At 40.9% G+C, this 21,771-nt stretch overlaps 2 protein-coding genes across 2 annotated transcripts; both read right to left on the reverse strand.

The window, feature by feature from the left end:
* Nucleotides 1–1,399: 1,399 nt before the first annotated feature.
* On the reverse strand, nucleotides 1,400–13,022 carry LOC101746529 (serine protease 42). The gene is made up of 9 exons (XM_004928899.3): nucleotides 12,797–13,022; nucleotides 11,061–11,273; nucleotides 8,947–9,296; nucleotides 6,950–7,043; nucleotides 6,155–6,268; nucleotides 4,834–5,007; nucleotides 3,769–3,927; nucleotides 2,931–3,087; nucleotides 1,400–1,628 (listed from the first exon to the last, which is right to left on the reverse strand). Exons 1-9 carry the CDS (start codon nucleotides 12,800–12,802, stop codon nucleotides 1,438–1,440), a joined length of 1,458 nt encoding a protein of 485 aa, XP_004928956.2. The 5' UTR covers nucleotides 12,803–13,022; the 3' UTR covers nucleotides 1,400–1,437.
* Nucleotides 13,023–16,410: 3,388 nt separating this feature from the next.
* On the reverse strand, nucleotides 16,411–19,924 carry LOC101746666 (uncharacterized). The gene is made up of 3 exons (XM_004928900.4): nucleotides 19,131–19,924; nucleotides 17,626–17,832; nucleotides 16,411–16,827 (listed from the first exon to the last, which is right to left on the reverse strand). The coding sequence occupies exons 1-3, from the start codon at nucleotides 19,146–19,148 to the stop codon at nucleotides 16,495–16,497; spliced, it is 558 nt and encodes a 185-aa protein (XP_004928957.1). The 5' UTR covers nucleotides 19,149–19,924; the 3' UTR covers nucleotides 16,411–16,494.
* Nucleotides 19,925–21,771: the final 1,847 nt, after the last annotated feature.

Raw genomic sequence — 21,771 nt, forward strand, 5'->3', positions numbered from 1 at the left:
CTTGAATTTTGGAATACATTTGATGCCGCAGTTTCTTCAACGTGTGATCATTGCATGATTTTATCAAAGGCAATGTTTTTATGAATTACGTTCGGTTCAGATTTAATAGAAAAAGTCTTCTCTAAAACATTTTTTTTCTGGATCGTCATAAATAAATTCAATAGTTTAGTAAAAATTATAACAATAAAAATGTTTGCGACAAAGGGAGATTTTAAACGCCTTAAGCGATCTATTCCAGTTGATCTTTTATATGTAGTTATCACTGTTTTGCGTATTCGTGCCGCGATGCAGTCGCTTGTGCCGATTTTGAGGGTAGGATAGCCATTATAATGAACAATCGAGAATCGGGTGTGCGGCTACCAAAGTCTGGGTGCATTGAGCTAGGGAAGAATGCACACCCAAAAGTTGTTACAGTATCCATAATATACCCGATCGCATCGTTGGCTAAGTACGGAATCGCAGTGCCCGGGTTAGTCTGTGTTGTTTTAAAAGTTTTTTTTTTTTTGCTTAGATGGGTCTACGAGGTTATAGCCCAACTGGTGTTAATTGGTTACTGGAGCCCATAGACATCTACAACGTAAATGCGCCACCCACCTTGAGATGTAAGTTCTAAAATCTCAGTAACGGCTGCCCTAGCCTTCAGACCAAACCAACTTCAAACGCATTACTGCTTCACGGCAGAAATAGGCAGGGCGGTAGTACCTACCCGCGCGGACACACAATAGGTCCTACCCCAGATATTAGTTGAATCCGCAAGAGTCCGTTTCGCTGGCCGATCTTTGTTCCGATCGCTGCCAAAATTGTGTGAGTTTGGTAGACAGTAGAATAGAGTAGGCTCAGACAGAATTATCCGCTAGGCCAATGTGAGGATTTCCTAAATATTTCATCGAAAATGTTCCATTACAACATACGCACACATTACATTCAATACATATATTACATATCTTGAACCCGGCGTCATGGGGGGTTGGGTCAAAATGACCCAAGACGTTTTTGTTAGCTTACATATTCGTAAGTACGCACGCAAGCTACCTATACGCATTGCTATACTTGTCAGTAGGTGAAATTTATGACTTTCACTAAGCATTGTTTACACTAATTCGGTCGTGCGGCGACCGTGTTTGGAGCTGTGATCTAAAACTGGATCTTAAAATCTGAAAAAAGACATACGTGTTCAATTTTTTTTATTTTAAATGTAATGCGTTTTATTTCGTCATCATTTTCATTTGTTTTGGGCTGATTTAACTGTCTATTTAAGGTAAGGTAAGTTTTTGGCTTAACGTGCACACTTTTTGCATACGTATAAAAATCTGTAGCGTGGAAACTCGGGCTACACGTGTAATGTCCTGATTAATGATTGTAAGTACTAGTTAAATACAGAATAATGAAAAGTAATAAAGACGTTTCGAAGCTCTGCTTTATTTATACGTTTGCATGTTACACGTAGTCGTAGACGTGCTGTTTGATCCAGGGCAGGTGCTTGGCGACGTCCGTGAATAGGGCGTGACTCTGACAGGCGTGCTGCAGCTCGGGCGAGTAGTAGAACGAGAGCACGCCGCGCAGGTACCATTTGTTCCTCACTCGGACCATCATGCCGCCCCCGCTGTCTTTGTGGCAGTTACTAGTGCCTGGAACACACACGTCCTCTGCTTCGTGAGTTTCCTGTGAGGTCGGGACTCGTCGTGACTCGATATTTGAAAAAGATTCGCAGCTCGAAACTGACTCATTAGACGAAAATGCACTGTACTGTAGTAAAGATTAACGTGTATTTTGCAATGGACAATGAATTCACGATCTGATTATCGGTTAGAATGTTGTTCAGATTTTTTTTTCCTACCTAATCTGAGAGCCTTGAGAGGCTTAACCTTAACTAGTAGGTGAGCTCACGGGGCTTAAACCTAATGACGTTGCTAACACGAACCCTAGCAAGAGCCGTGCTTCGCAGAATCTACCACCGGAAACGCGACCCACTGAGAAGATCCGGCGAGAAACTCAGTGGGCTTTGTTCAGAGATGAGACCTTTTAAATATGGCCGTGTTTTTTTTGGTATTTTTCCACTACTAACTTGTGTCCAGAATCTGTAGTGGTAACCATAAAATACTGAGATTTTAGAAACTCGAGGGAAGCTAGTATACCTCGATACTTCGGATGATAGTCGGATGACAACATCAGGGGTAAGAATTTAGATTTGCAACGCGCCGTTATTAGCGGTAGTTGGATAGTTGAACCGCCTCTTTTCACATCTTTAAATATCAATGCTACGTTATACTATAATTGATTCCTACCGTGTTTTCACACTAAGGTGTATTTGTAATAATAAGTCTGATTAAAAGTAAATCTGTCTGGCAAATGATAATCAATAACATAATATGAAATAATATATTATAATATTCCTAAAGATTATATAGTTGTATTGAAAGTTGTTTGTTTATTTAAGTGGTTACTGGAGCCCATAGACGAAAATGCCGCCATTTAACTTGAGATATGAGTTCTAAGGTCTTAGTTTTAATAGTACAACAACTGCCCCACCCTTCAAACCGGAACGTATTATTGTTTCACGGCAGAAATAGACAGGGTGGTGGTATCTACCCGTGCAGACTGACAAGAGGTCCTACCACCAGTAATTACGCTAATTATAATTTTGCGATTTTAATTTTTATGGTGTTATTCCTTCGCCGTGTACCAAGTCAATCGTGTACATTTGTTAAGTACGTATTTCATTACAAACATTGTTACCCGCCTGCGGCATTCGAACACCGATGGATGCATTGCAAGATACGAATGCACCGTGGGAGTCTTGTCCTTTAGGCCAAGACTAGTTCCAAATTTAAATGGGAAGCATAAACCGACATAATTAGTGTAACAAAGGCGACGGTTTGTAATCTGCTTGAAATTAACAAAATCGACATCGATTGTAGTTACATGCTTACCGTTGACATGCTTAGCGCAGTAAATCTTGTCTGAAAAGTACGCGCTGTATGACGGATCGTGAGACCGAAGGCAGGAGTTCTGGTCCACCTCGATCATTTCGATCGTCGTTAATTCTTTATGATGCTTTCCTGTCACATCGTAGCCCCAGCCAGCGATCTATGAAGAAATATTATAAGTTACCCACAGCAGCGGGTAGGATGATGGCCAACTTGGGTTTTGTGCCAAGTTCCGAATTTTAACGCGTGGTGAGTCGTATGAGCCAATCAGAATTGATGATAATCTTCATTTTACTTTTCGAAAGGTTTTAAGGATAGTGATAGTTAAACTCGAACGGCCGTTTTAATATTTTCAGGATTTAGTTATTAAAACTCAAGCATTCAATATATTTAATTTAAAATTTTATTTAACTGAATGCGGTAGGCAGTGGATTGGCTGGGCTTTGCTGACGTCTAAAAGCGACTGTGACCATTCATCATCACGCGTTCCTTGTCTTTTTTTTTATTGCTCAGATGGGTGGACGAGCTCACAGCCCACCTGGTGTTGAGTGATTACTGGAGCCCATAGACATCTACAACGTAAATGCGCCACCCACCTTGAGATATAAGTCCTCAGGTCTCAAGTATAGTTAGAACAGCTGCCCCACCCTTCAAATCGAAGCGCATTACTGCTTCACGGCAGAAATAGGCAGGGCAGTGGTACCTACCCACGCGGACTCACAAGAGGTCCTACCGCCAGTACAAAAGTACCTTGTACCCAAAATTAAGTCTACCCACAATTTCATTATTAAAAATAAAAAAGCGGTTCGGTGGAAAAATATTAAGCTAATCAAATTATTACCGTCCCAACTTTACTTGTTGACTCGTCTCCCGACCAGATGCAGGCGGGTTGCACCCACGTCGAGTATATCAGTCGATCCTCGGCCGCGAGGATACTCAAGTCGTTTTTGAACGTCTGGTACTCGAAATCCGGGTGAACTGTTATTTGTTTGGCACTTATCTGCGATAAGAATTGTAACTTTCAATCCTTAGTTATCATTTTTGGCAGCGTACACGATAATCATCGACGAAATGTTGAAGGAAATTGCGTACTGCAATGTAGATAAGACAAAACGCGGTAGTCCCAAGAAATACTGCTGCTTTGGCGTGGTAGAGGCGAATATAGAAGAGAATAACTTCACCCAGAAGGATGCCGAAGATCTATCAAAGCGGACCTTGGCACTAGACCGGCAAAATGCTAGGAAGAAGATGAAGAAGAATGCAGAAAAAACTCAAAAAGTTTATATTGTGGGCTATCGTAATACAGATAATCTTAAACAGGGCCTGATGACCGTACGTCTTTGGCAAAAGTTGTTCGAGTTCACGAAAGCAACGAATCTTTGTCATTGTTCATCATGTTTCATCCGTAAACACAGAAAGCCATTCGGACTGCCAGTGATCTCTACTACTACTTCGAGGTCTATGGACGTAATTCTTTTCACTGTGTTCAATACCGCTATATGCAATATGAGAAGGACTTTGAGAAGTTCTGAGAGATTTGTTAGCGTCATCTACTTTAAAATCGCACCGCCGCCATCGTAGTAGAGTATGTATCTGTCACCCGAAACGTTCCTGAACGTTATGATACATCTTTCTGCGGACAAAATATATGGAGAGTTATCAGCCGTGAGCAGTGGCTACGCCCTGAGACTCTGCAGCGCTGATGACCATCATTGGCCGCATTCTAAAGCAATTAATAAAAATAAAAACAGATTCAAAGCAGTGACTAGGCTCTGCTCCTAAGATTCTGCAGCAATGGCGACCTGAATTCTAAGGCAATTAACTAATTCTCTTTTATTCATCTAACTGGTCAATCGGTTTGATTATGGGTCACGTTGGACCCACAATCCGAACTGATTAAACTTACGGAGAATGTCTGCACTTCAGGCTTTTCTTGTAGATCCAGCAAGTTCCATCCAGCGCGAAGTATAAAATCGTCTATGTCAACTATTTTTCCGGCTACAGTAACACAGTGAGCTCCTGTGATGACGTGCCTCGTTGAGATCAATGTGCCGCTACACTGGTACTTTACGTTCAAGTTCTGTGCACAAAAAGAAAAGCTCCATCAAACTTACAGTTTGAATATACATAATAATATTCAATACTAGCCGTACTCGCCCGCTTCGCTAGGCATTTAAAATTAACATTATTATTTATTGTCATTATTATTAGGGAGTCCAACACTCATATAAATATTAGTCTATCCATTAAGTACATGTGTTTTCTACATGGATACCAAGTTTCAAGTCAATCGTATGCATAGGTCAGTAGTTATAACGGAACATCCGTAAAAACCACTGTAGATTTATATATTAGTATAGATTAGTTCAGTGTGCATTTAATTTTTGACGTGACAACGTCTTATAATTCGATGGAGCCGGCTGCAGGCACGAAAAAACATGACTCATGCGGCGTTAACTCGCTCTGAGGCGTTCCATGTAAGGTTTGAAGTGCAAGCGAGAGCACGCAACGAGCGACAAAGAGGCACAATCGGCCTCCGCGTTCGGCGGCGTTCGACATCTGTCTCTCTCCTACTTGAGTGAGCGATGAGTTGTATTTATACTTGATAACTTGATCAGTTCAATAGTGATTTCCATTTACCTCCTTCTCTATATCCATACAAAATATCTATCAAATAAAATTAAAATTTTCCTTTGAAAAATGAAACCATTCCATCAGTATTTTCTTATGACGTGGTCACGTTCAACTATCGTCAGTAAACCGACTTTACAGACAACCGATTTATTTTTTAAATGGCAATCAATACATTTCGCCGCAGAAATTTTTAAGAAAACAAATTCGGCGGCTTCCAAAAGTTTAAAACCTTAATTAACATCAAACCTCGTCAAACTCGCAATGAATATTAAAAAAAGAAAATTGGTTGACAAACAGTGTAGAAAATTGTACTTATGTATATAGTTGTGTTTTTCTTATGCTGCATATTTAATAAATATTATTGTTTTCAGCTCATAAAAGGGTCTGTTTATGGTTTTGTCAATTGACATGACGAGCTTAGTTCTCGATAGCCATCCAACTAGGTGGACGCAAATTCATACTGACGTTGAGCTATGAAGAAAGAGGATTACCATAATTTGTCCTTTTAGTGTCGCTTTTTCGTTTCATCGAATTTTAAAGAAAATATGTTTTGTTTAGGATTTTAAACGAAGTTTCATTGCGTAGTTACGTACCCTTCCTAGTTTTTCTATTGTTCTCATCACCGCCACTTGCCAAGGCCACTGACCCTGCTCGGTCTTGGCTCCGATGACTAAAGGTTTTTGAGGATGCGCTTTGCCGCAACGAGTCTGGAACGATCAAATCATCTGTTTATTAATCGATCGGTCATCAGTAATCGGTAAAAGATTAGCAATATTTTTAGTCTACTAAGTTTTATTTTTTTATTATTTGGAGGTGGACGAGCTCACAGCCCACCTGGTGTTGAGTGATTACTAGAGCCCATAGACATCTACAACGTAAATGCCATCATCCATCTTGAGATATAAGTTCTAAGGTCTCAAGTATAGTTACAACGGCTGCGCCCCACCTTTCAAACATGCATTACTGCTTCACGACAGAAATAGGCAGACCTACCCGCGCGGACTCACAAGAGGTCCTACCACCTGTATGCTATAGGTACGGCTAACCTGTTGGTTGCGAGTTCAGCCAACGTTTTGGTCGCAAGTTCGACCTCATTAGTCCTCCTAATCTTCAATGCTGAAAGTCGTGGCCTCATGAGGCTTTCTTGGGAAATACAGATGGTAGGGACCCGCGTCCTTCCACGGCAGTGCTTTAAGAAGAGATTCAGTTCTTCGAGGCCGCTGAAGCCTTATTTGGGTCCGGCTAATTAACCGCCGCCAGACATTCGGCGTTGACTGTTTTACGGTGGAAAGGTCGAACTCCAACTCAACCCTCCTCTTGGCTTGGGAACGGCATTGGCAGTTGACCTTATTAGTACACTTTGGTAAAACAAAAAGCGTTGAACTTACGTAAATGCTGTTGTTGCTGTAGTTATTTATCGATGTGGGCAAAACGAAGGAGAGTCGACCACCAGTCAAAAGATCCTCCACGGTGCTGTCTGGTCTGTGGAAAGAGTATAACTTCGTTTATTTCCCACAATGGTTTTTTTTTGCTATTCGCCAGTCACTGGGAACCTAAAGATGGTTTTGGGCGTTTTATTAAATCAGTCGACAATCTAAAGCTGTTATGATTAGGCAACTGAAAATGATTTCAAGCAATTCTTTCTAAATTATTTAGCGCAGGTCTGAAATTGGGCAGAATTAAATACATCATGGGATGTGCGTCACGAATGCTCACGGTATTTAGCCATAGAAAACACATAATGCCACGGAGAAAAAAACTAATTAAATTTCTTTAATTATTATAGAAAATAGAAAAATCGATTATTATTTTAAATCTCGAAGGAAATAAATTAAATCATTTTGATTACTATATTAATTTTTACCAAAAGTGCCATATTTATAATTCACAAATAATGGGTGAATTGAATTTTTTGAATTATCAACTAAAAAGAAAATTATTAATTAGTAGAATTAATTAATTATATTGAGTGTTCTTGAAAAGACTAAAACAAAATTTTTTACTTCCCAAATTTTGCCGTCCTATAAAATTTGCCGCCCTGGGCACTTGCAAAAATGACAGTCACATTTTAGCTTTTCAGACAATCCGTTCCATTATTTTTATCTCTTCAAATTATTTGATTAACAAAAACAAACCCAGTGAACTTTTAGGATATCGAAGGATTGTTCCTTCAAATTTCGAATCTTACCGCTTCACTGCCTCATGCTCATATATGTATATAACGCATGCTAGTAAATTTTTGTTCAAGTAATTCTCCTTCAGTCGTGATCTTTATATCCGAGGTTCGTGACCACCTCCATAAGGACTTTCGTACTTACCATCGCATTCTGTCTTCGTCTACTCCGAGTAAAAAAAGTAATATTTACATCTACGAGTGATACACTTAAAGGTAAGAGACGCTCTACACTCCTTTCAAAGTATCAAAATGGTGATGGGCTGGCCATGTTGGGAGATACGGTGACAATCGATGGGCAATTAACACCACTAAATGGAAGGTACAATACTTACTTTATGACGACGCTTGTAGCTAAAAGTAAGTATTGTACTTTTTGACGAAGCATGTTGCTGATAAGTCTGTTTCTATAATCTGACGAAGCGTGTTGCGGATAATAATATTATGTTTAAAAAAGTGTTATTTCATTAATGGGAAAAATAAAGAGATTCACCAATAATGGAAGAGTAGACTAAATAGAAAGGACCAGACAAGTGGCAGGACAAGATTGTATTCAAAGCAGGAAGAGACTGGATGACCACTGCTAAAGATAGAGAAAAATGGAATCCTTTGGATGAGGCTTCTACCCTAATTAGATGGAGATTAAATCGCATGAGTAATAGATTAATTATGGTTTCCTAGTAATATAATTATTAAATATCAAATTAGTTAAATTTTATCAAATGATTGTGGAATCAAATGAAACTTTTTTTTATTGCTTAGACTGGTGGACGAGCTCACAGTCCACCTGGTGTTAAATGGAGCCCATAGACATCTACAACGTAAATGCTCCACCCACCTTGACATATAAAGTTGAGATATAAGCCCCACCCTTCACACCGAAGCGCATTACTGCTTCACGGCAGAAATAGGCAGGGTGGTGATACATACCTGCGCGGACTCACAAGAGGTCCTACCACCAGTAATTACGCAAATTATAATTTTTGTGGGTTTGATTTTTATACACGATGTTTATTCCTTCAACGTGGAAGTCAATCGTGTACATTTGTTGAGTACGTATTTCATTAGAAAAATTGGTACCCGCCTGAGATTCGAACACCGGTGCATCGCTCAACGCGAATGCACCAGAGGTCTTATCCTTTAGGCCACGACGACTACAACTACAACTATTTTATTATTTATTATAATTATAATACACATAAATCCGCTCACATTCTATTTGAAACTGCACTAGTGTTGCCAGTTGGTTCTTTCATGTCGACCGTTGAATTCCCCATAGATTCCTCACTAGATTCCACAGAGCCCGGTTTATAAGGGCATCCTCGCATGTCGATTCCGTACTTCGAATATCTTTGAGAATAAGCTTTGTCGAAACTAAATATTGGTTTACCGCATATAATTCGCCCATTAAATCTCATAGACGCGACCGTGGGTACGCGCTTCGCATCTTCGTAATCAACATAAAACTGAACTTTTACGACTTCACCAGGTTTTATCACGAAGTCAGGCTTCTCAATGTTGTACTCGACTGAGTTGTATTGTGTTACGTTGCCGAGACAATTCTGGAAAGTAGTTATTATGTTTTATTATTTTTTTATTACTAGCTGACCCGGCAGACTTCGTAGTGCCTCAATCGATAGATAAAAGACTTAAACTTTTATATAAAATAAAGTTAAAACAAACAAAAGGAATCCGTCCGACGGGGGACACATCAAAGGAAAAACAAAATTGTTATTTTTATTTAATTCCGAGTATTTTCATATTTATTTACCTTTTAAACCTTCTCTGGACTTCCACAAATAATACAAAACCAAAATTAGCCAAATCGGTCCAGCCGTTCTCGAGTTTTAGCGAGACTAACGAACAGCAATTCATTTATATATATATATAGATTATTCTTCGAATGGATATGTAGAGATAAAGTTATTTTATGTAAATAAATAAATAACTGACAACAAATCACGCACGGTTATTCGACCCCAAATTAGGATTAGCTGTGTCATGGCTACCAGAGACAAACATACTTATATACGTTTAAATACATATATATATATATATATATATATATATATATATATATATATATATATATATATATATATATATATATAGATAATAAATATACAGACAAAGAGCAAATAAATTTGTTCATCACACGAATGTTTGTCCAATGCGGGAATCGAACCGACGACCCTCGGCATAACAGTCAGGGGCGCTAATTACTGCACCACCAAGTCACCATAATATGTTTTTCGGTTTTTATTATCTTTATTAGTTATGATTTTTTAACATAATTCCTATATTATAAACCGCATTTAGAATATCAAATCAAACAATTCATTCTATGATTAAATCGCAATCGTAGCAAGCATAAATATATAGCACTAGCGACCCGCCCTCGCTTCGCTTCGGAAACATTAAAACACACATGAAACCAAAAAAAAAAAAAGTAACCTATGTTCATCAGGGACAATGTCGGCTTCTAATGGAAAAAGAATTTTTCAAATCGGTCCAGTAGTTTCGGAGCCTATTCGAAACAAACAAACAAACAAATCTTTCCTCTTTATAATATTAGTATAGATAGAGTCATAGGACCTGTTTAGTAAAATTCTACAAACGGGCCGTGTTAATATATAATAATATATATTAATTATAAAATCGAAAGCGCAACCTTCGGACATCGGTCGCTGATCAAGCAAGCACTAAACGTAAACTATAGTCTGATGTTTTTTTTTTTTTTTTAAGAAATAAGGAAATTTATTTAAATATCAAATTACTACGGTTTTTACTATTTAAAAGTTTTTAATGATTAAATTTGCGACCTGAACCTATTCACTATTAAAACGACGGTTATAATTAGACAAGACGACAACTGTTTATTACTAAATATTATTCATAAAAAGGGATTCGATAAAATTAATATAACTCATCACTATTCCTGCGGAGGATATATTTCCAAAGGGTTACTATTATTATTTGAAAACTATCTATCTATATATATAAAAATGAATTGCTGTTCGTTAGTCTCGCTAAAACTCAAGAACGGCTGGACCGATTTGGCTAAGTTTGGTCTTGAATTATTTGCGGAAGCGCAGACAAGGTTTAAAAGGTAGATAAATATGAAAATGCTCGGAATTACATAAAAATAACAATTTTGTTTTTCCTTTGATGTGTCCCCCCCCGTCGGACGGATTCCTTTTGTTTGTTTTAAGTTTATGTTATACAAAGGTTTAGGTTTAGGCACTACGATGTCTGCCGGGTCAGCTAGTACAAAAATAAAAAAAGTATTTAATAATTAATAAATAAAAACTTAAAAAAAAGGTAACCTTAAGTGTTTTTGAATCTTTATCCAGCTCTATATTTAGCCAAAGGGATTGGAGAGTGAATTTACTGGTTAGGTTCACTGCGCCGTACCATCGGTTTGGATGTTGGATAGTCGTGTCGTATTGGAAGACCTCAGGGCACGGTGATTGTAATGCGGTCTGCGTCCTCGTCTGAGCTGACAGTGCCAATATTACCACAACTTTACCGAACGTGTTCTGAAACGAATGACCTAAGATTAGATAATTTATTAAATTTTCGAGATTCGTAGATAGATTCAAGGCTTATTTATTACTAGCGACCCGCCTTCGCTTCGCTTCGGAAACATTAAATTTTATTGATGATAGGCGAGTCCCGCCATGTTGCGCGCGGTACGACAATAACTGCGGGTGACGCCGCGGGGCGAAGCTAATCTAAAAAGTAGCCTAAGTTACTCCTTATATCATCAGCTACCTATCAGTGAAAGTCCCGTCAAAATCGGTGCAGCCGTTCCAGAGATTAGACGGAATAAAAATCAAACCCGCAAAATTATAATTTACGTAATCACTGGTGGTAGGACCTCTTGACCCACCACCCCGCCTATTTCTGCCGTGAAGCAGTAATGCGTTTGGGTTTGAAGGGTGGTGCAGCCGATGTAACTATACTGAGACCTTAGAACTTATATCTCAAGGTGGGTGGCGCATTTACGTTGTAGGTGTCTATGGGCTCCAGTAACCACTTAACACCAGGTAGGCTGTGCGCTCGTCCACCCATCTAAGCAATAAAAAAAAAAAATGAGTTTTAAGGTCTCCGTTTTTACAATACAACGGCTGCCCCACGCTTCAAACCGAAACGCATTACTGCTTCACGGCAGAATATGAAGCTTATTTAGTTTATGAGTTTATTCTCAGTTAATCTGTTTGCAAGATCTGTTTCCTTGCGATACTTTATAGCGTTGTTCGGAAAATGTCACCCGAGTCCAAATATCTCAGCACAAAAGTCACCACCACTTGTATTTTACCTTGAAATTTGAGATCGAAAATTAAATTTAACAAAATAATGTTAAAAGGCTTGATACTTCGAACCGGCAAACACGATTGGGCATGAATACTTTGCGTAAATAGGCAGGATAGTTGCACCTACTCGCGCGACCTTACAAAACGGGTAGGTGCTCCGTCGTGAAGCAGTAATTCGCTTTGGTTTGTGGGGTGGGGCAGCCTTTGTGGTTAGAACTCATGTCTCGTGGTGGTTGGTGGCAATTACGTTATTGATGCTGATGCTCCGTTTACTATGTAAACCTTGAGATCTTTTTTTTCGCGTCTTCCTAAGCTGATAACCTTGAGAGACTATATCAGTGTAACCCTAACGTGAAGATGAGCTCTCGGGGCTCATACCAGGAGGCGTTGCTAATACTGGCCCTAGCAAGAGCAGCACTTCGCAGAATCTACCACCGGATCGGAAACGCGACCCGCTGAGAAGATCCGGCGAGAAACTCAGTGGGCTGTGCCTATGGGTCACTTTACTCGCCGAACCCTTCCACGAGCCCTCTAAGCTCGTTCACCCCTCTAAATAATAATAATAAAAACGTGTAATTTCATGTTTCTCCTGTGTTTACGAAAATACTGAACATGTAGCTTAATGAATGAAACGAAATATTTATTCGCGACCGGTTTGAATAAAATAATAAATACATTTTTGTTTTGAATGTCCTTTTGGGCATTACGTTTCATTAAATATCAATCTAAAATGATTCAAGACTTACCATCATTTTAATTGTTATTTATTCAAAATCCACATAGCGGTTTGTATGAAACCGTATAATTTTCCTCAATATTTCTAATTAGTCGAGACACATGCGCCTGTTACCGCCGTGAGAACTAGTTTGCGACTGCAAAAGACGCCTTCATTTTTTTCTTGCGTCAGTTTAAATTAATCACCGTCTATTAGTGTTCGTGCAGAGCTGTGTGTGTGTGTGTTTTGCATATCGGTGAAAAATCCCGTAGTACCCAACTAGTCACCGCTTTTAGCGTTGCCAAGAAGGAGGGAGGAAGGGTTGGGGGGGGGGGTATTCAAATGCTAAATACATGTATTTGCTATGTGCTTTCAGAACCCAGTAAAGCGTTAAGGTCTTGAACATTATAACGCATACCCTGTACTGCCAAGGAATCCTTGAGCAGAATACAAACCTGGCTAATAACTGTCATGATCTATGAACCTATGATGTCGGCTCCATCTCGATGCTTATGTAATGGTCACCCATTGATAAACACACGCTGGGCATCAGCCTGGCTGAATCTGATCCACCAACGCTTCCGTTTAGTCCGGACTCTATCCCGTCTCCTCAGGATACCGCTGAAGCCATAGACATCGTAACGTCACACATCACCTCGACATTAGATAGGTCATCGAAGCAAGTTGTAGCGGAGGACTTCCTTCACCGCTTCAAATTGCCCGACGATATTAGGGAACTCCTTAGAGCTAAGAACGCCTCGATCCGTGCGTACGATAGGTATCCTACCGCGGAAAATCGTATTCGAATGCGTGCCCTACAACGCGACGTAAAGTCTCGCATCACCGAAGTCCGAGATGCCAGATGGTCTGATTTCTTAGAAGGACTCGCGCCCTCTCAAAGGTCTTACTACCGCTTAGCTCGTACTCTCAAATCGGATACGGTAGTAACTATGCCCCCCCTCGTAGGCCCCTCAGGCCGACTCGCGGCGTTCGATGATGACGAAAAAGCAGAGCTGCTGGCCGATACATTGCAAACCCAGTGCACGCCCAGCACTCAATCCGTGGACCCTGTTCATGTAGAATTAGTAGACAGTGAGGTAGAACGCAGAGCCTCCTTGCCACCCTCTGATGCGTTACCACCCGTCACCCCGATGGAAGTTAAAGACTTGATCAAAGACCTACGTCCTCGCAAGGCTCCCGGTTCCGACGGTATATCCAACCGCGTTATTAAACTTCTACCCGTCCAACTCATCGTGATGTTGGCATCTATTTTCAATGCCGCTATGACGAACTGTATCTTTCCCGCGGTGTGGAAAGAAGCGGACGTTATCGGCATACATAAACCCGGTAAACCAAAAAATCATCCGACGAGCTACCGCCCGATTAGCCTCCTCATGTCTCTAGGCAAACTGTATGAGCGTCTGCTCTACAAACGCCTCAGAGACTTCGTCTCATCCAAGGGCATTCTTATCGATGAACAATTCGGATTCCGTACAAATCACTCATGCGTTCAACAGGTGCACCGCCTCACGGAGCACATTCTTGTGGGGCTTAATCGACCAAAACCGTTATACACGGGAGCTCTCTTCTTCGACGTCGCAAAAGCGTTCGACAAAGTCTGGCACAATGGTTTGATTTTCAAACTATTCAACATGGGCGTGCCGGATAGTCTCGTGCTCATCATACGGGACTTCTTGTCGAACCGCTCTTTTCGATATCGAGTCGAGGGAACCCGCTCCTCCCCACGACCTCTCACAGCTGGAGTCCCGCAAGGCTCTGTCCTCTCACCCCTCCTATTTAGCTTATTCGTCAACGATATTCCCCGGTCGCCGCCGACCCATTTAGCTTTATTCGCCGACGACACGACTGTTTACTATTCTAGTAGAAATAAGTCCCTAATCGCGAAGAAGCTTCAGAGCGCAGCCCTAGCCCTAGGACAGTGGTTCCGAAAATGGCGCATAGACATCAACCCAGCGAAAAGTACTGCGGTGCTATTTCAGAGGGGAAGCTCCACACGGATTTCCTCCCGGATTAGGAGGAGGAATCTCACACCCCCGATTACTCTCTTTAGACAACCCATACCCTGGGCCAGGAAGGTCAAGTACCTGGGCGTTACCCTGGATGCATCGATGACATTCCGCCCGCATATAAAATCAGTCCGTGACCGTGCCGCGTTTATTCTCGGTAGACTCTACCCCATGATCTGTAAGCGGAGTAAAATGTCCCTTCGGAACAAGGTGACACTTTACAAAACTTGCATAAGGCCCGTCATGACTTACGCGAGTGTGGTGTTCGCTCACGCGGCCCGCACACACATAGACACCCTCCAATCTCTACAATCCCGCTTTTGCAGGTTAGCTGTCGGGGCTCCGTGGTTCGTGAGGAACGTTGACCTACACGACGACCTGGGCCTCGAATCAATTCGGAAATACATGAAGTCAGCGTCGGAACGATACTTCGATAAGGCTATGCGTCATGATAATCGCCTTATCGTTGCCGCCGCTGACTACTCCCCGAATCCTGATCATGCAGGAGCCAGTCACCGTCGACGCCCTAGACACGTCCTTACGGATCCATCAGATCCAATAACCTTTGCATTAGATGCCTTCAGCTCTAATACTAGGGGCAGGCTTAGGGACCCCGGTAACCGTACTCGTCGAACTCGACAAAGAGGTCGACGTGCAACCTAACCCATGCATCAGCCCGCTGAGTTTCTCGCCGGATCTTCTCAGCGGGTCGCGATTCCGATCCGGTAGTAGATTCATTCGCGAAACAATTGCTCTTGAGTTGTTAGGTCTCCTTCGGAGGCGCTCGGGCAGTTGTTAGCAAATCCCACCCCTCTTGGCTGAGCCTTTGCTCGCCCACCTGTCCTGGTGAAACTGGAAAGGCCTTCGGGCCACCAGTAAACTTTCAATCATAAAAAAAAAAAAAAAAAAAAAAAAACCATTGATAAACAAAAAACTACACTCAAAAATCTGGTTACAACAAGTAATGACGATGGTCTCTTAATATCACGATCCGAGATTAATCTGCAATATAGAGTTGTACTGTCGAGTCGAGAGGAGTGAACGAAAATAAGACTCAGCTTTCGGCATATCTGGGGTGAAGTGATTTGTGGAACCGAGTCCAACAGACATCAATGCTGACGATATCTGACACCCCTGACTCCCAATTCTCTACACATTTGCTTCAAATTGGATCACAAAAAACTTCTAGTACTAGTCTGGTACTACACCGTAGGCACTTACTTAACCCATGTTCTGGTAATTACCGTTGGTAGGGCTTGTTATGTGCCCACACGGGTAGGTACCACCACCCTGTCTATTTCTGTCGCGCAGTCAAAAGTTCAGTTTGAAGGGCAGACACCCGTTGTACTATAGAAGTGGGAATTCATTTTGCAAGATGGGTGTCGCCATTGACGTTTTGGATGTCTATGGGTTCCAGTAACCATTTAACAGCAGCCCGTATAAGCATTAAAATCTCAAATAAATATACCAATGCTCCTTAAAACGCGGGTCCGTAATGGCCCGAGTACAGAAATGTAAGAGAGATTATTCTCTGCGAGAAGATAATTTGGGTACAAAATGATTTTTTTTTACAGTAAATCTCCTTTAAGGTTTTATGAAATAAAAAAAATAACAGAAATGAAGCAGCAAATTTTATTGTCTAATGCAACGTTAGTTAATAACAATAATACACAGTTCCAGTATTTAAAGTCGAAAATGCACTTTATCGCGCAACTCCAGAGGTTGAGTTTTGGAAAATTGTCAAAAACTCCGGTGTATAGCCGGTTGCATTCAATTTTGATATAAGCAGCATATTCGGAAGCTCTGGGCGCGTCGGAAAGCTTATTTTGTTTCCGACTTGTGTCGTATTATCGTCTCTGCATATTTCGCGTCCATTGACTCTTATAATCTTAACACGCGGTATCGGATGGGCATAATCGTAAGATGTAACAAACCTTATAGTTTCTTCACTCTTTGCACTATCAAAATTGAAATAATCTCTTTTCTGGAATAAGAATTCTTGAAAGTTTTCGGTCGAGGTAGATCCTTTGTTGCTCTGTAATAAAACAAAGTCGGGCTTCTAATTCGAACAGCAGCGAATGATCTATAAAACGTTCGAGTGTCTGACACAACCTTGGAATAGGTGCTTAAGAACATAAAGACGCAATGACTAATTCCCTTATATTGGTGCTTACGATCTAATAAGATTCAATCATCAAGATTGCATAGTGGATTTATTTTTATTTTTTATTACTGGACGAGCCCACAGCCCACCTGGTGTTAAGTGGTTACTGGAGCCCATATACATCTACAACGTAAATGCGCCGCCCACCTTGAGATATAAGTTCGAAGATATCATTATAGTTACAACGGCTGCCCCACCCTTGAGACCGAAACGCATTACTGCTTCACGGCAAAAATAGGCAGGGCGGTGGTGCCTACCCGCGCGGACTCACAAGAGGTCCTACCGCCAGTAAAAGAGGTCCTACCAACAGTACAAGAGGTCCTACCACTAGTCGCTATCGGGTTATCAACAGCATCAGAAACCAAGCTGCTGTCTACTGCTGAGGACTCTCTTCAAGCCTCGTTTGAAGAAGGACATGTCATAGCGCTCGGGAAACACCGTGGAGGGGAGCTCATTCCAAAGCCGGATGGTACGTGGCAAAAAATATCTCTGGAAACGCACTGTGGATGAACGCAGTGGCTCCAGGTAATATTTAGTATTTATAGTATTTTTAGAAAAATTGCTATCCGCCCGCGGGATAATAGCATCGGCATAACCGTAACCTTCTATAAGGGTACATCATACGCTTCATCCTGCAAGCCACGACGGCTGTAGTACTAAAAATCTCACGGCAAACACATCAGCTTTGCGATTCAATGCGACGTAAATCCATAAGTAGTCTTCAACGATTTCAGGAGGCAGCACTAATACGCCATGCCACCGATCTGGTGTCGATGGGGATATCTCGTAAGTGAAATACTCAGGACACGGAGACGTCAATGCTGCTTGTACAGCTTGCGTCGCCACAGCCAAAACCAGAGAAACCACACCGAAGATCTGAAACATGAGATCTCGTTATTTTTATTGGTAGTGGGTTTATAGATAGTGATCTATTTCAGATTTTCTTCTTTTGTAAATGGGTCGTTTTCAATTTTGCTTTCAAAAAAGTAACGATTTCATGAATTTAAACTTTCTCAAATTTTCCATTTTTTTCGTATTTAGGCGTGTTCAGAATAAAAAAATGCTTCATCAGAATCAAGTCAATCACTCATTTATTGATAATATTATATAATATTCATTTATATTTTTATTTTACGCATTTGATAACGCCAACACGGATGACAATTTGAATAGGAACTTTTTTAAAAAGCCTACAAATCGTACTTCTTTTATTTGAGAATTCGGAACGTTTGTTCAGACTATTAGTGATCCCGCAGTAGTCGAAATTCGACTATAATTAAGAAAAATTATAAGTTTGAACATTATTATGTTTCTATTGTCAAAGACTATTATACTCCTACACAGGGAATCACAGATTTCGCCAAGACTACACTCTAGACAGATAATATTAAAGATGAACAATATTAATCTATTCTCAATTTGACCACAGTCTTTAAGCAATAACAAAAGTTTGACAATAAACAAAGAGTATTTATCTGTGAGTGTCCGGGTGTGTCAAATACACTGTAGTGTGTGTAATGTTTTTTTTATTGATTTAATGTTTTTGCCTCACGTATTACTACTGTTTTATTTCCGAAAACAGTACACCTAAATAAAATAAGATACAAAATTGAATTGAGACCTTAACTTTTGAAGTCAAGGGATACATTCACGAGTCACTATAAGACATTTGAAGCAGTAGTATCTTCCGAGAAATCTTGAGCTGGTGCAGTCAGCGGCTTGGCTCATGAGGCAGCGGCTGGACTCTGCCCCTGGCATTGCTGACGTCCATGGGTGACGGTAACCACTCACCATCAGGTGGGCCGTATACTCGTCTGCCTACAAGGGCAATAAAAAAAAGAAGGTGGGACGATAAGACAGCGCACTCTACAAGCTTATTAAATTAACACAAAGAGTTAATTATTTCAAAACACAACCTGACCTTCACATTACAAACCGGTCTTAGGTCTCCGCGTGTATTAAGTTTACAATTTTCCTCTTAAACACAAAATGAATTTAGCAAAAACCAGAAATAATAATGTTTCTTATCAAATTTCAAAGCGTCTTCGTCTTATTCCTTCCCCCTTCCCACATTAAAGTGTAAAAACATACTGTATATCTTCAATCTAAATAAAATTAACATACATACCAACATTCGTTTAATTATTATTATATATCGAAAAATGTTGACTTACCGCTTTAAAATAAATCATGTTTGTTTCGAGTTTTGATTATAAGATTGCTTTATTTATTCTTCAAACTTTTCTGCTAACACGTGTCTCCGCCGCGGCTTGTATACTACAACTGCAGGAATATCGTATGAGGGTGCGTTATACGAATAGGTTTTACGTGGTTTTAATTATCTTATTTAGAATAAATACCCGTTTTTTTAATTACATATTTTATGCTGAACCTCAGCTAAATATTTTGTGCAGGCGCATATTACCTAACCTAGGCTTTTCGGCCCGTTTTCAACTGTCTTCATCGCAGGAATTAGAAAAAGATGAGCAATCTATCAAGTTTACGAAAAGCGCGGCTTGTCTCGTAGAGTAATGTAATGAAGTCGTCGTGGCCTAAGGGATAAGACGCCCGGTGTGTTGAAGCGATGCACCGGTGTTCGAATCCCGCAGGCGGGTACCAATTTTTCTAATGAAATACGTACTCAACAAATATTCACGATTGACTTCCACGGTGAAGGAATAACATCGTGTTATAAAAATGAAACCCGCAAAATTATAATTTACGTAATTACTGGTGGTAGGACCTCTTGTAAGTCCGCGCGGGTGGGTACCACCACCCTGCCTATTTCTGCCGTGAAGCAGTAATGCGTTTCGGTTTGAAGGGTGGGGCAGCCGTTGTAACTATACTTGAGACCTTAGAGCTTGTATCTCAAGGTGGGTGGCGCATTTACGTTGTGGATGGCTATGGGCTCCAGTAACCACTTAACACCAGGTGGGCTGTGAGCTCGTCCACCCATCTAAGCAATAAAAAAAAATGTCTTGTAGCTTAGTGTCCCTGTCGAAGTTGTTTTGGCCTAAAGGGTAAGACCCTTGGCTCACGCACGGTTGGGTATCATCATTTCGCCTTACTGTGCCGCGAAGTAGACCTGTGTTAAGGACAACGGTTACACACTATGGTTGAGATTTTGAATTCATATCCCAACCTGTATGGCGGCATTCACGTTGTGGTTTTTGTGGGATCTTGAAACTATTTATCTTCGGTTGGGCCAAGAGCAAGTTTAGCCATCACGTAAAAGAACCAGCCATACATCAACAATGGAGGGCGAAGTGGTTTTAGTTTGGACGAAGCTGTAACATTGCCTAGTCTGACACTGATTTTCAATTATACCTGGCATTTTGATCACGTGCTCAATTTCGTTTCTTTAGTTAGTGATTGCGTTGTAAGCCGTGAACCATTTTCGCGACGGGTCAAGTAGCCCAGTAAACAGAATATTAAAAAAATATATATGACCAGACAAAACAGGAAAACCGTAGTTACAGTAGAATGTGAAGTTGTATGTCGAGATGAAGACATCAAATTGCAATACCGGTCCTGAGTTTGATATTATAACCTTTAAAATGAGCATTAATATATTCAAGAATTATTATGATCTACTTATGAGATATGTAGTTGAAAAAAGTTCTGCCTTCTACAGGTTATTTCTTGTTCAAGCTGCAAGTTCCCTTTATTTGGTATTAGCTTCAACATTTCACGGCAGAAATAGGCAGGGTGGTAGTACCTACCCGCGCGGACTCACAAGACGTCCTACCACCAGTTTGATCATCTATAGCAAGGGAAGGGAAGCACTTGGTGGTAGTCTGTACCATGCGGTCCATGCCACCCATAACCGAACACTGTGGAGGAACGTCACATGTAGTCGCGATCCTCAACAGTGAGGAAACGATATAGAAGAAAAAGAAGATCTATAGAACTCAATTTAAATGTCACTTTCACGAATCATTTGTAGGCATGATTCAGTCGTCGTTAAAATCGTGTAGATTTGCTACTAAAACAAGTACGTACCATTGACATATTTCGCGCAGTAAACCTTATCGGTTAAGTAGTTCGCCAACGAAGCATCGTGAGCTTGAAGACAGGACTGCGTGCCCACCTCGGACATTTCGATTGTAGTTAATAGTTCATTTGGTTCTCCTGACTGATCAAAACCCCAGCCCCCCACCTGCAAGAGTAAACCACCACCACCCTACCCACCATAACCCTTCATCATTCTCGGCCAAAAGTCTAATGTTCATGCCTCATTGAGGGATTTTTCTGTTAAAATATACAGGATACTGCGAACAAGGTTTGAGGAGAGTATCGAATAGTAGGCATCGTCTAGATCAGGGGTTCCCAAACTTATTTTGTCTACTGCCCACTTTGAGAATAAATTCTTTTTAAGCGCCCCCTGGTTTTTATCACCTACTTAAATATCACTATAGCGAGAGCTCAGTCGGTATCTAAAAGTCCTCCTAGATAAAATTACAAATCGCCTCCCAAGCTTCTACACAGTGCCCCCAATATTTTCTGGGTCTCTTACCGCCCCCCTTTAGGCATGCAGCGCCCACAAGGGGACGTTATCGCCCACTTTGGGAAAGGCTGGTCTAGATTCTGCCACTGTTTTTTTTTATGTCCATGGGCGACAGTAACTATTTACTTTAAGATAGACTGCAGGCTTCTTTGCCCTCGTTGGCAATTAACAATAACGGTGTATCAGCACAGCGGGTAGGAGACGCCCATTCTATCGACTTCGCCTGGCACAAGATACCCTCCCCCAGCGCAGACTTGAGGCCGGTTGGATATAGTTTTTTGTACCGGGTTCAAGTGTACATATTTTTT

The sequence above is a fragment of the Bombyx mori genome, chromosome 16 (genome assembly GCF_030269925.1).
Source record: "Bombyx mori chromosome 16, ASM3026992v2".
In the NCBI taxonomy this organism is placed as follows: Eukaryota; Metazoa; Arthropoda; class Insecta; order Lepidoptera; family Bombycidae; genus Bombyx; species Bombyx mori.

Excerpts from the sequence above, each read along its gene's own strand:
- LOC101746529 (XM_004928899.3), bottom strand. Across the intron at positions 6,269-6,949 it reads ACAGCAACAACAGCATTTAC|ACTCGTTGCGGCAAAGCGCA; the intron begins GTAAGTTCAACG and ends TGATCGTTCCAG. Across the intron at positions 5,008-6,154 it reads CAATAGAAAAACTAGGAAGG|AACTTGAACGTAAAGTACCA; the intron begins GTACGTAACTAC and ends TTTTGTGCACAG.
- LOC101746666 (XM_004928900.4), bottom strand. Across the intron at positions 16,828-17,625 it reads GCAAAGCTGATGTGTTTGCC|AGCAACAAAGGATCTACCTC; the intron begins GTGAGATTTTTA and ends GTTTTATTACAG.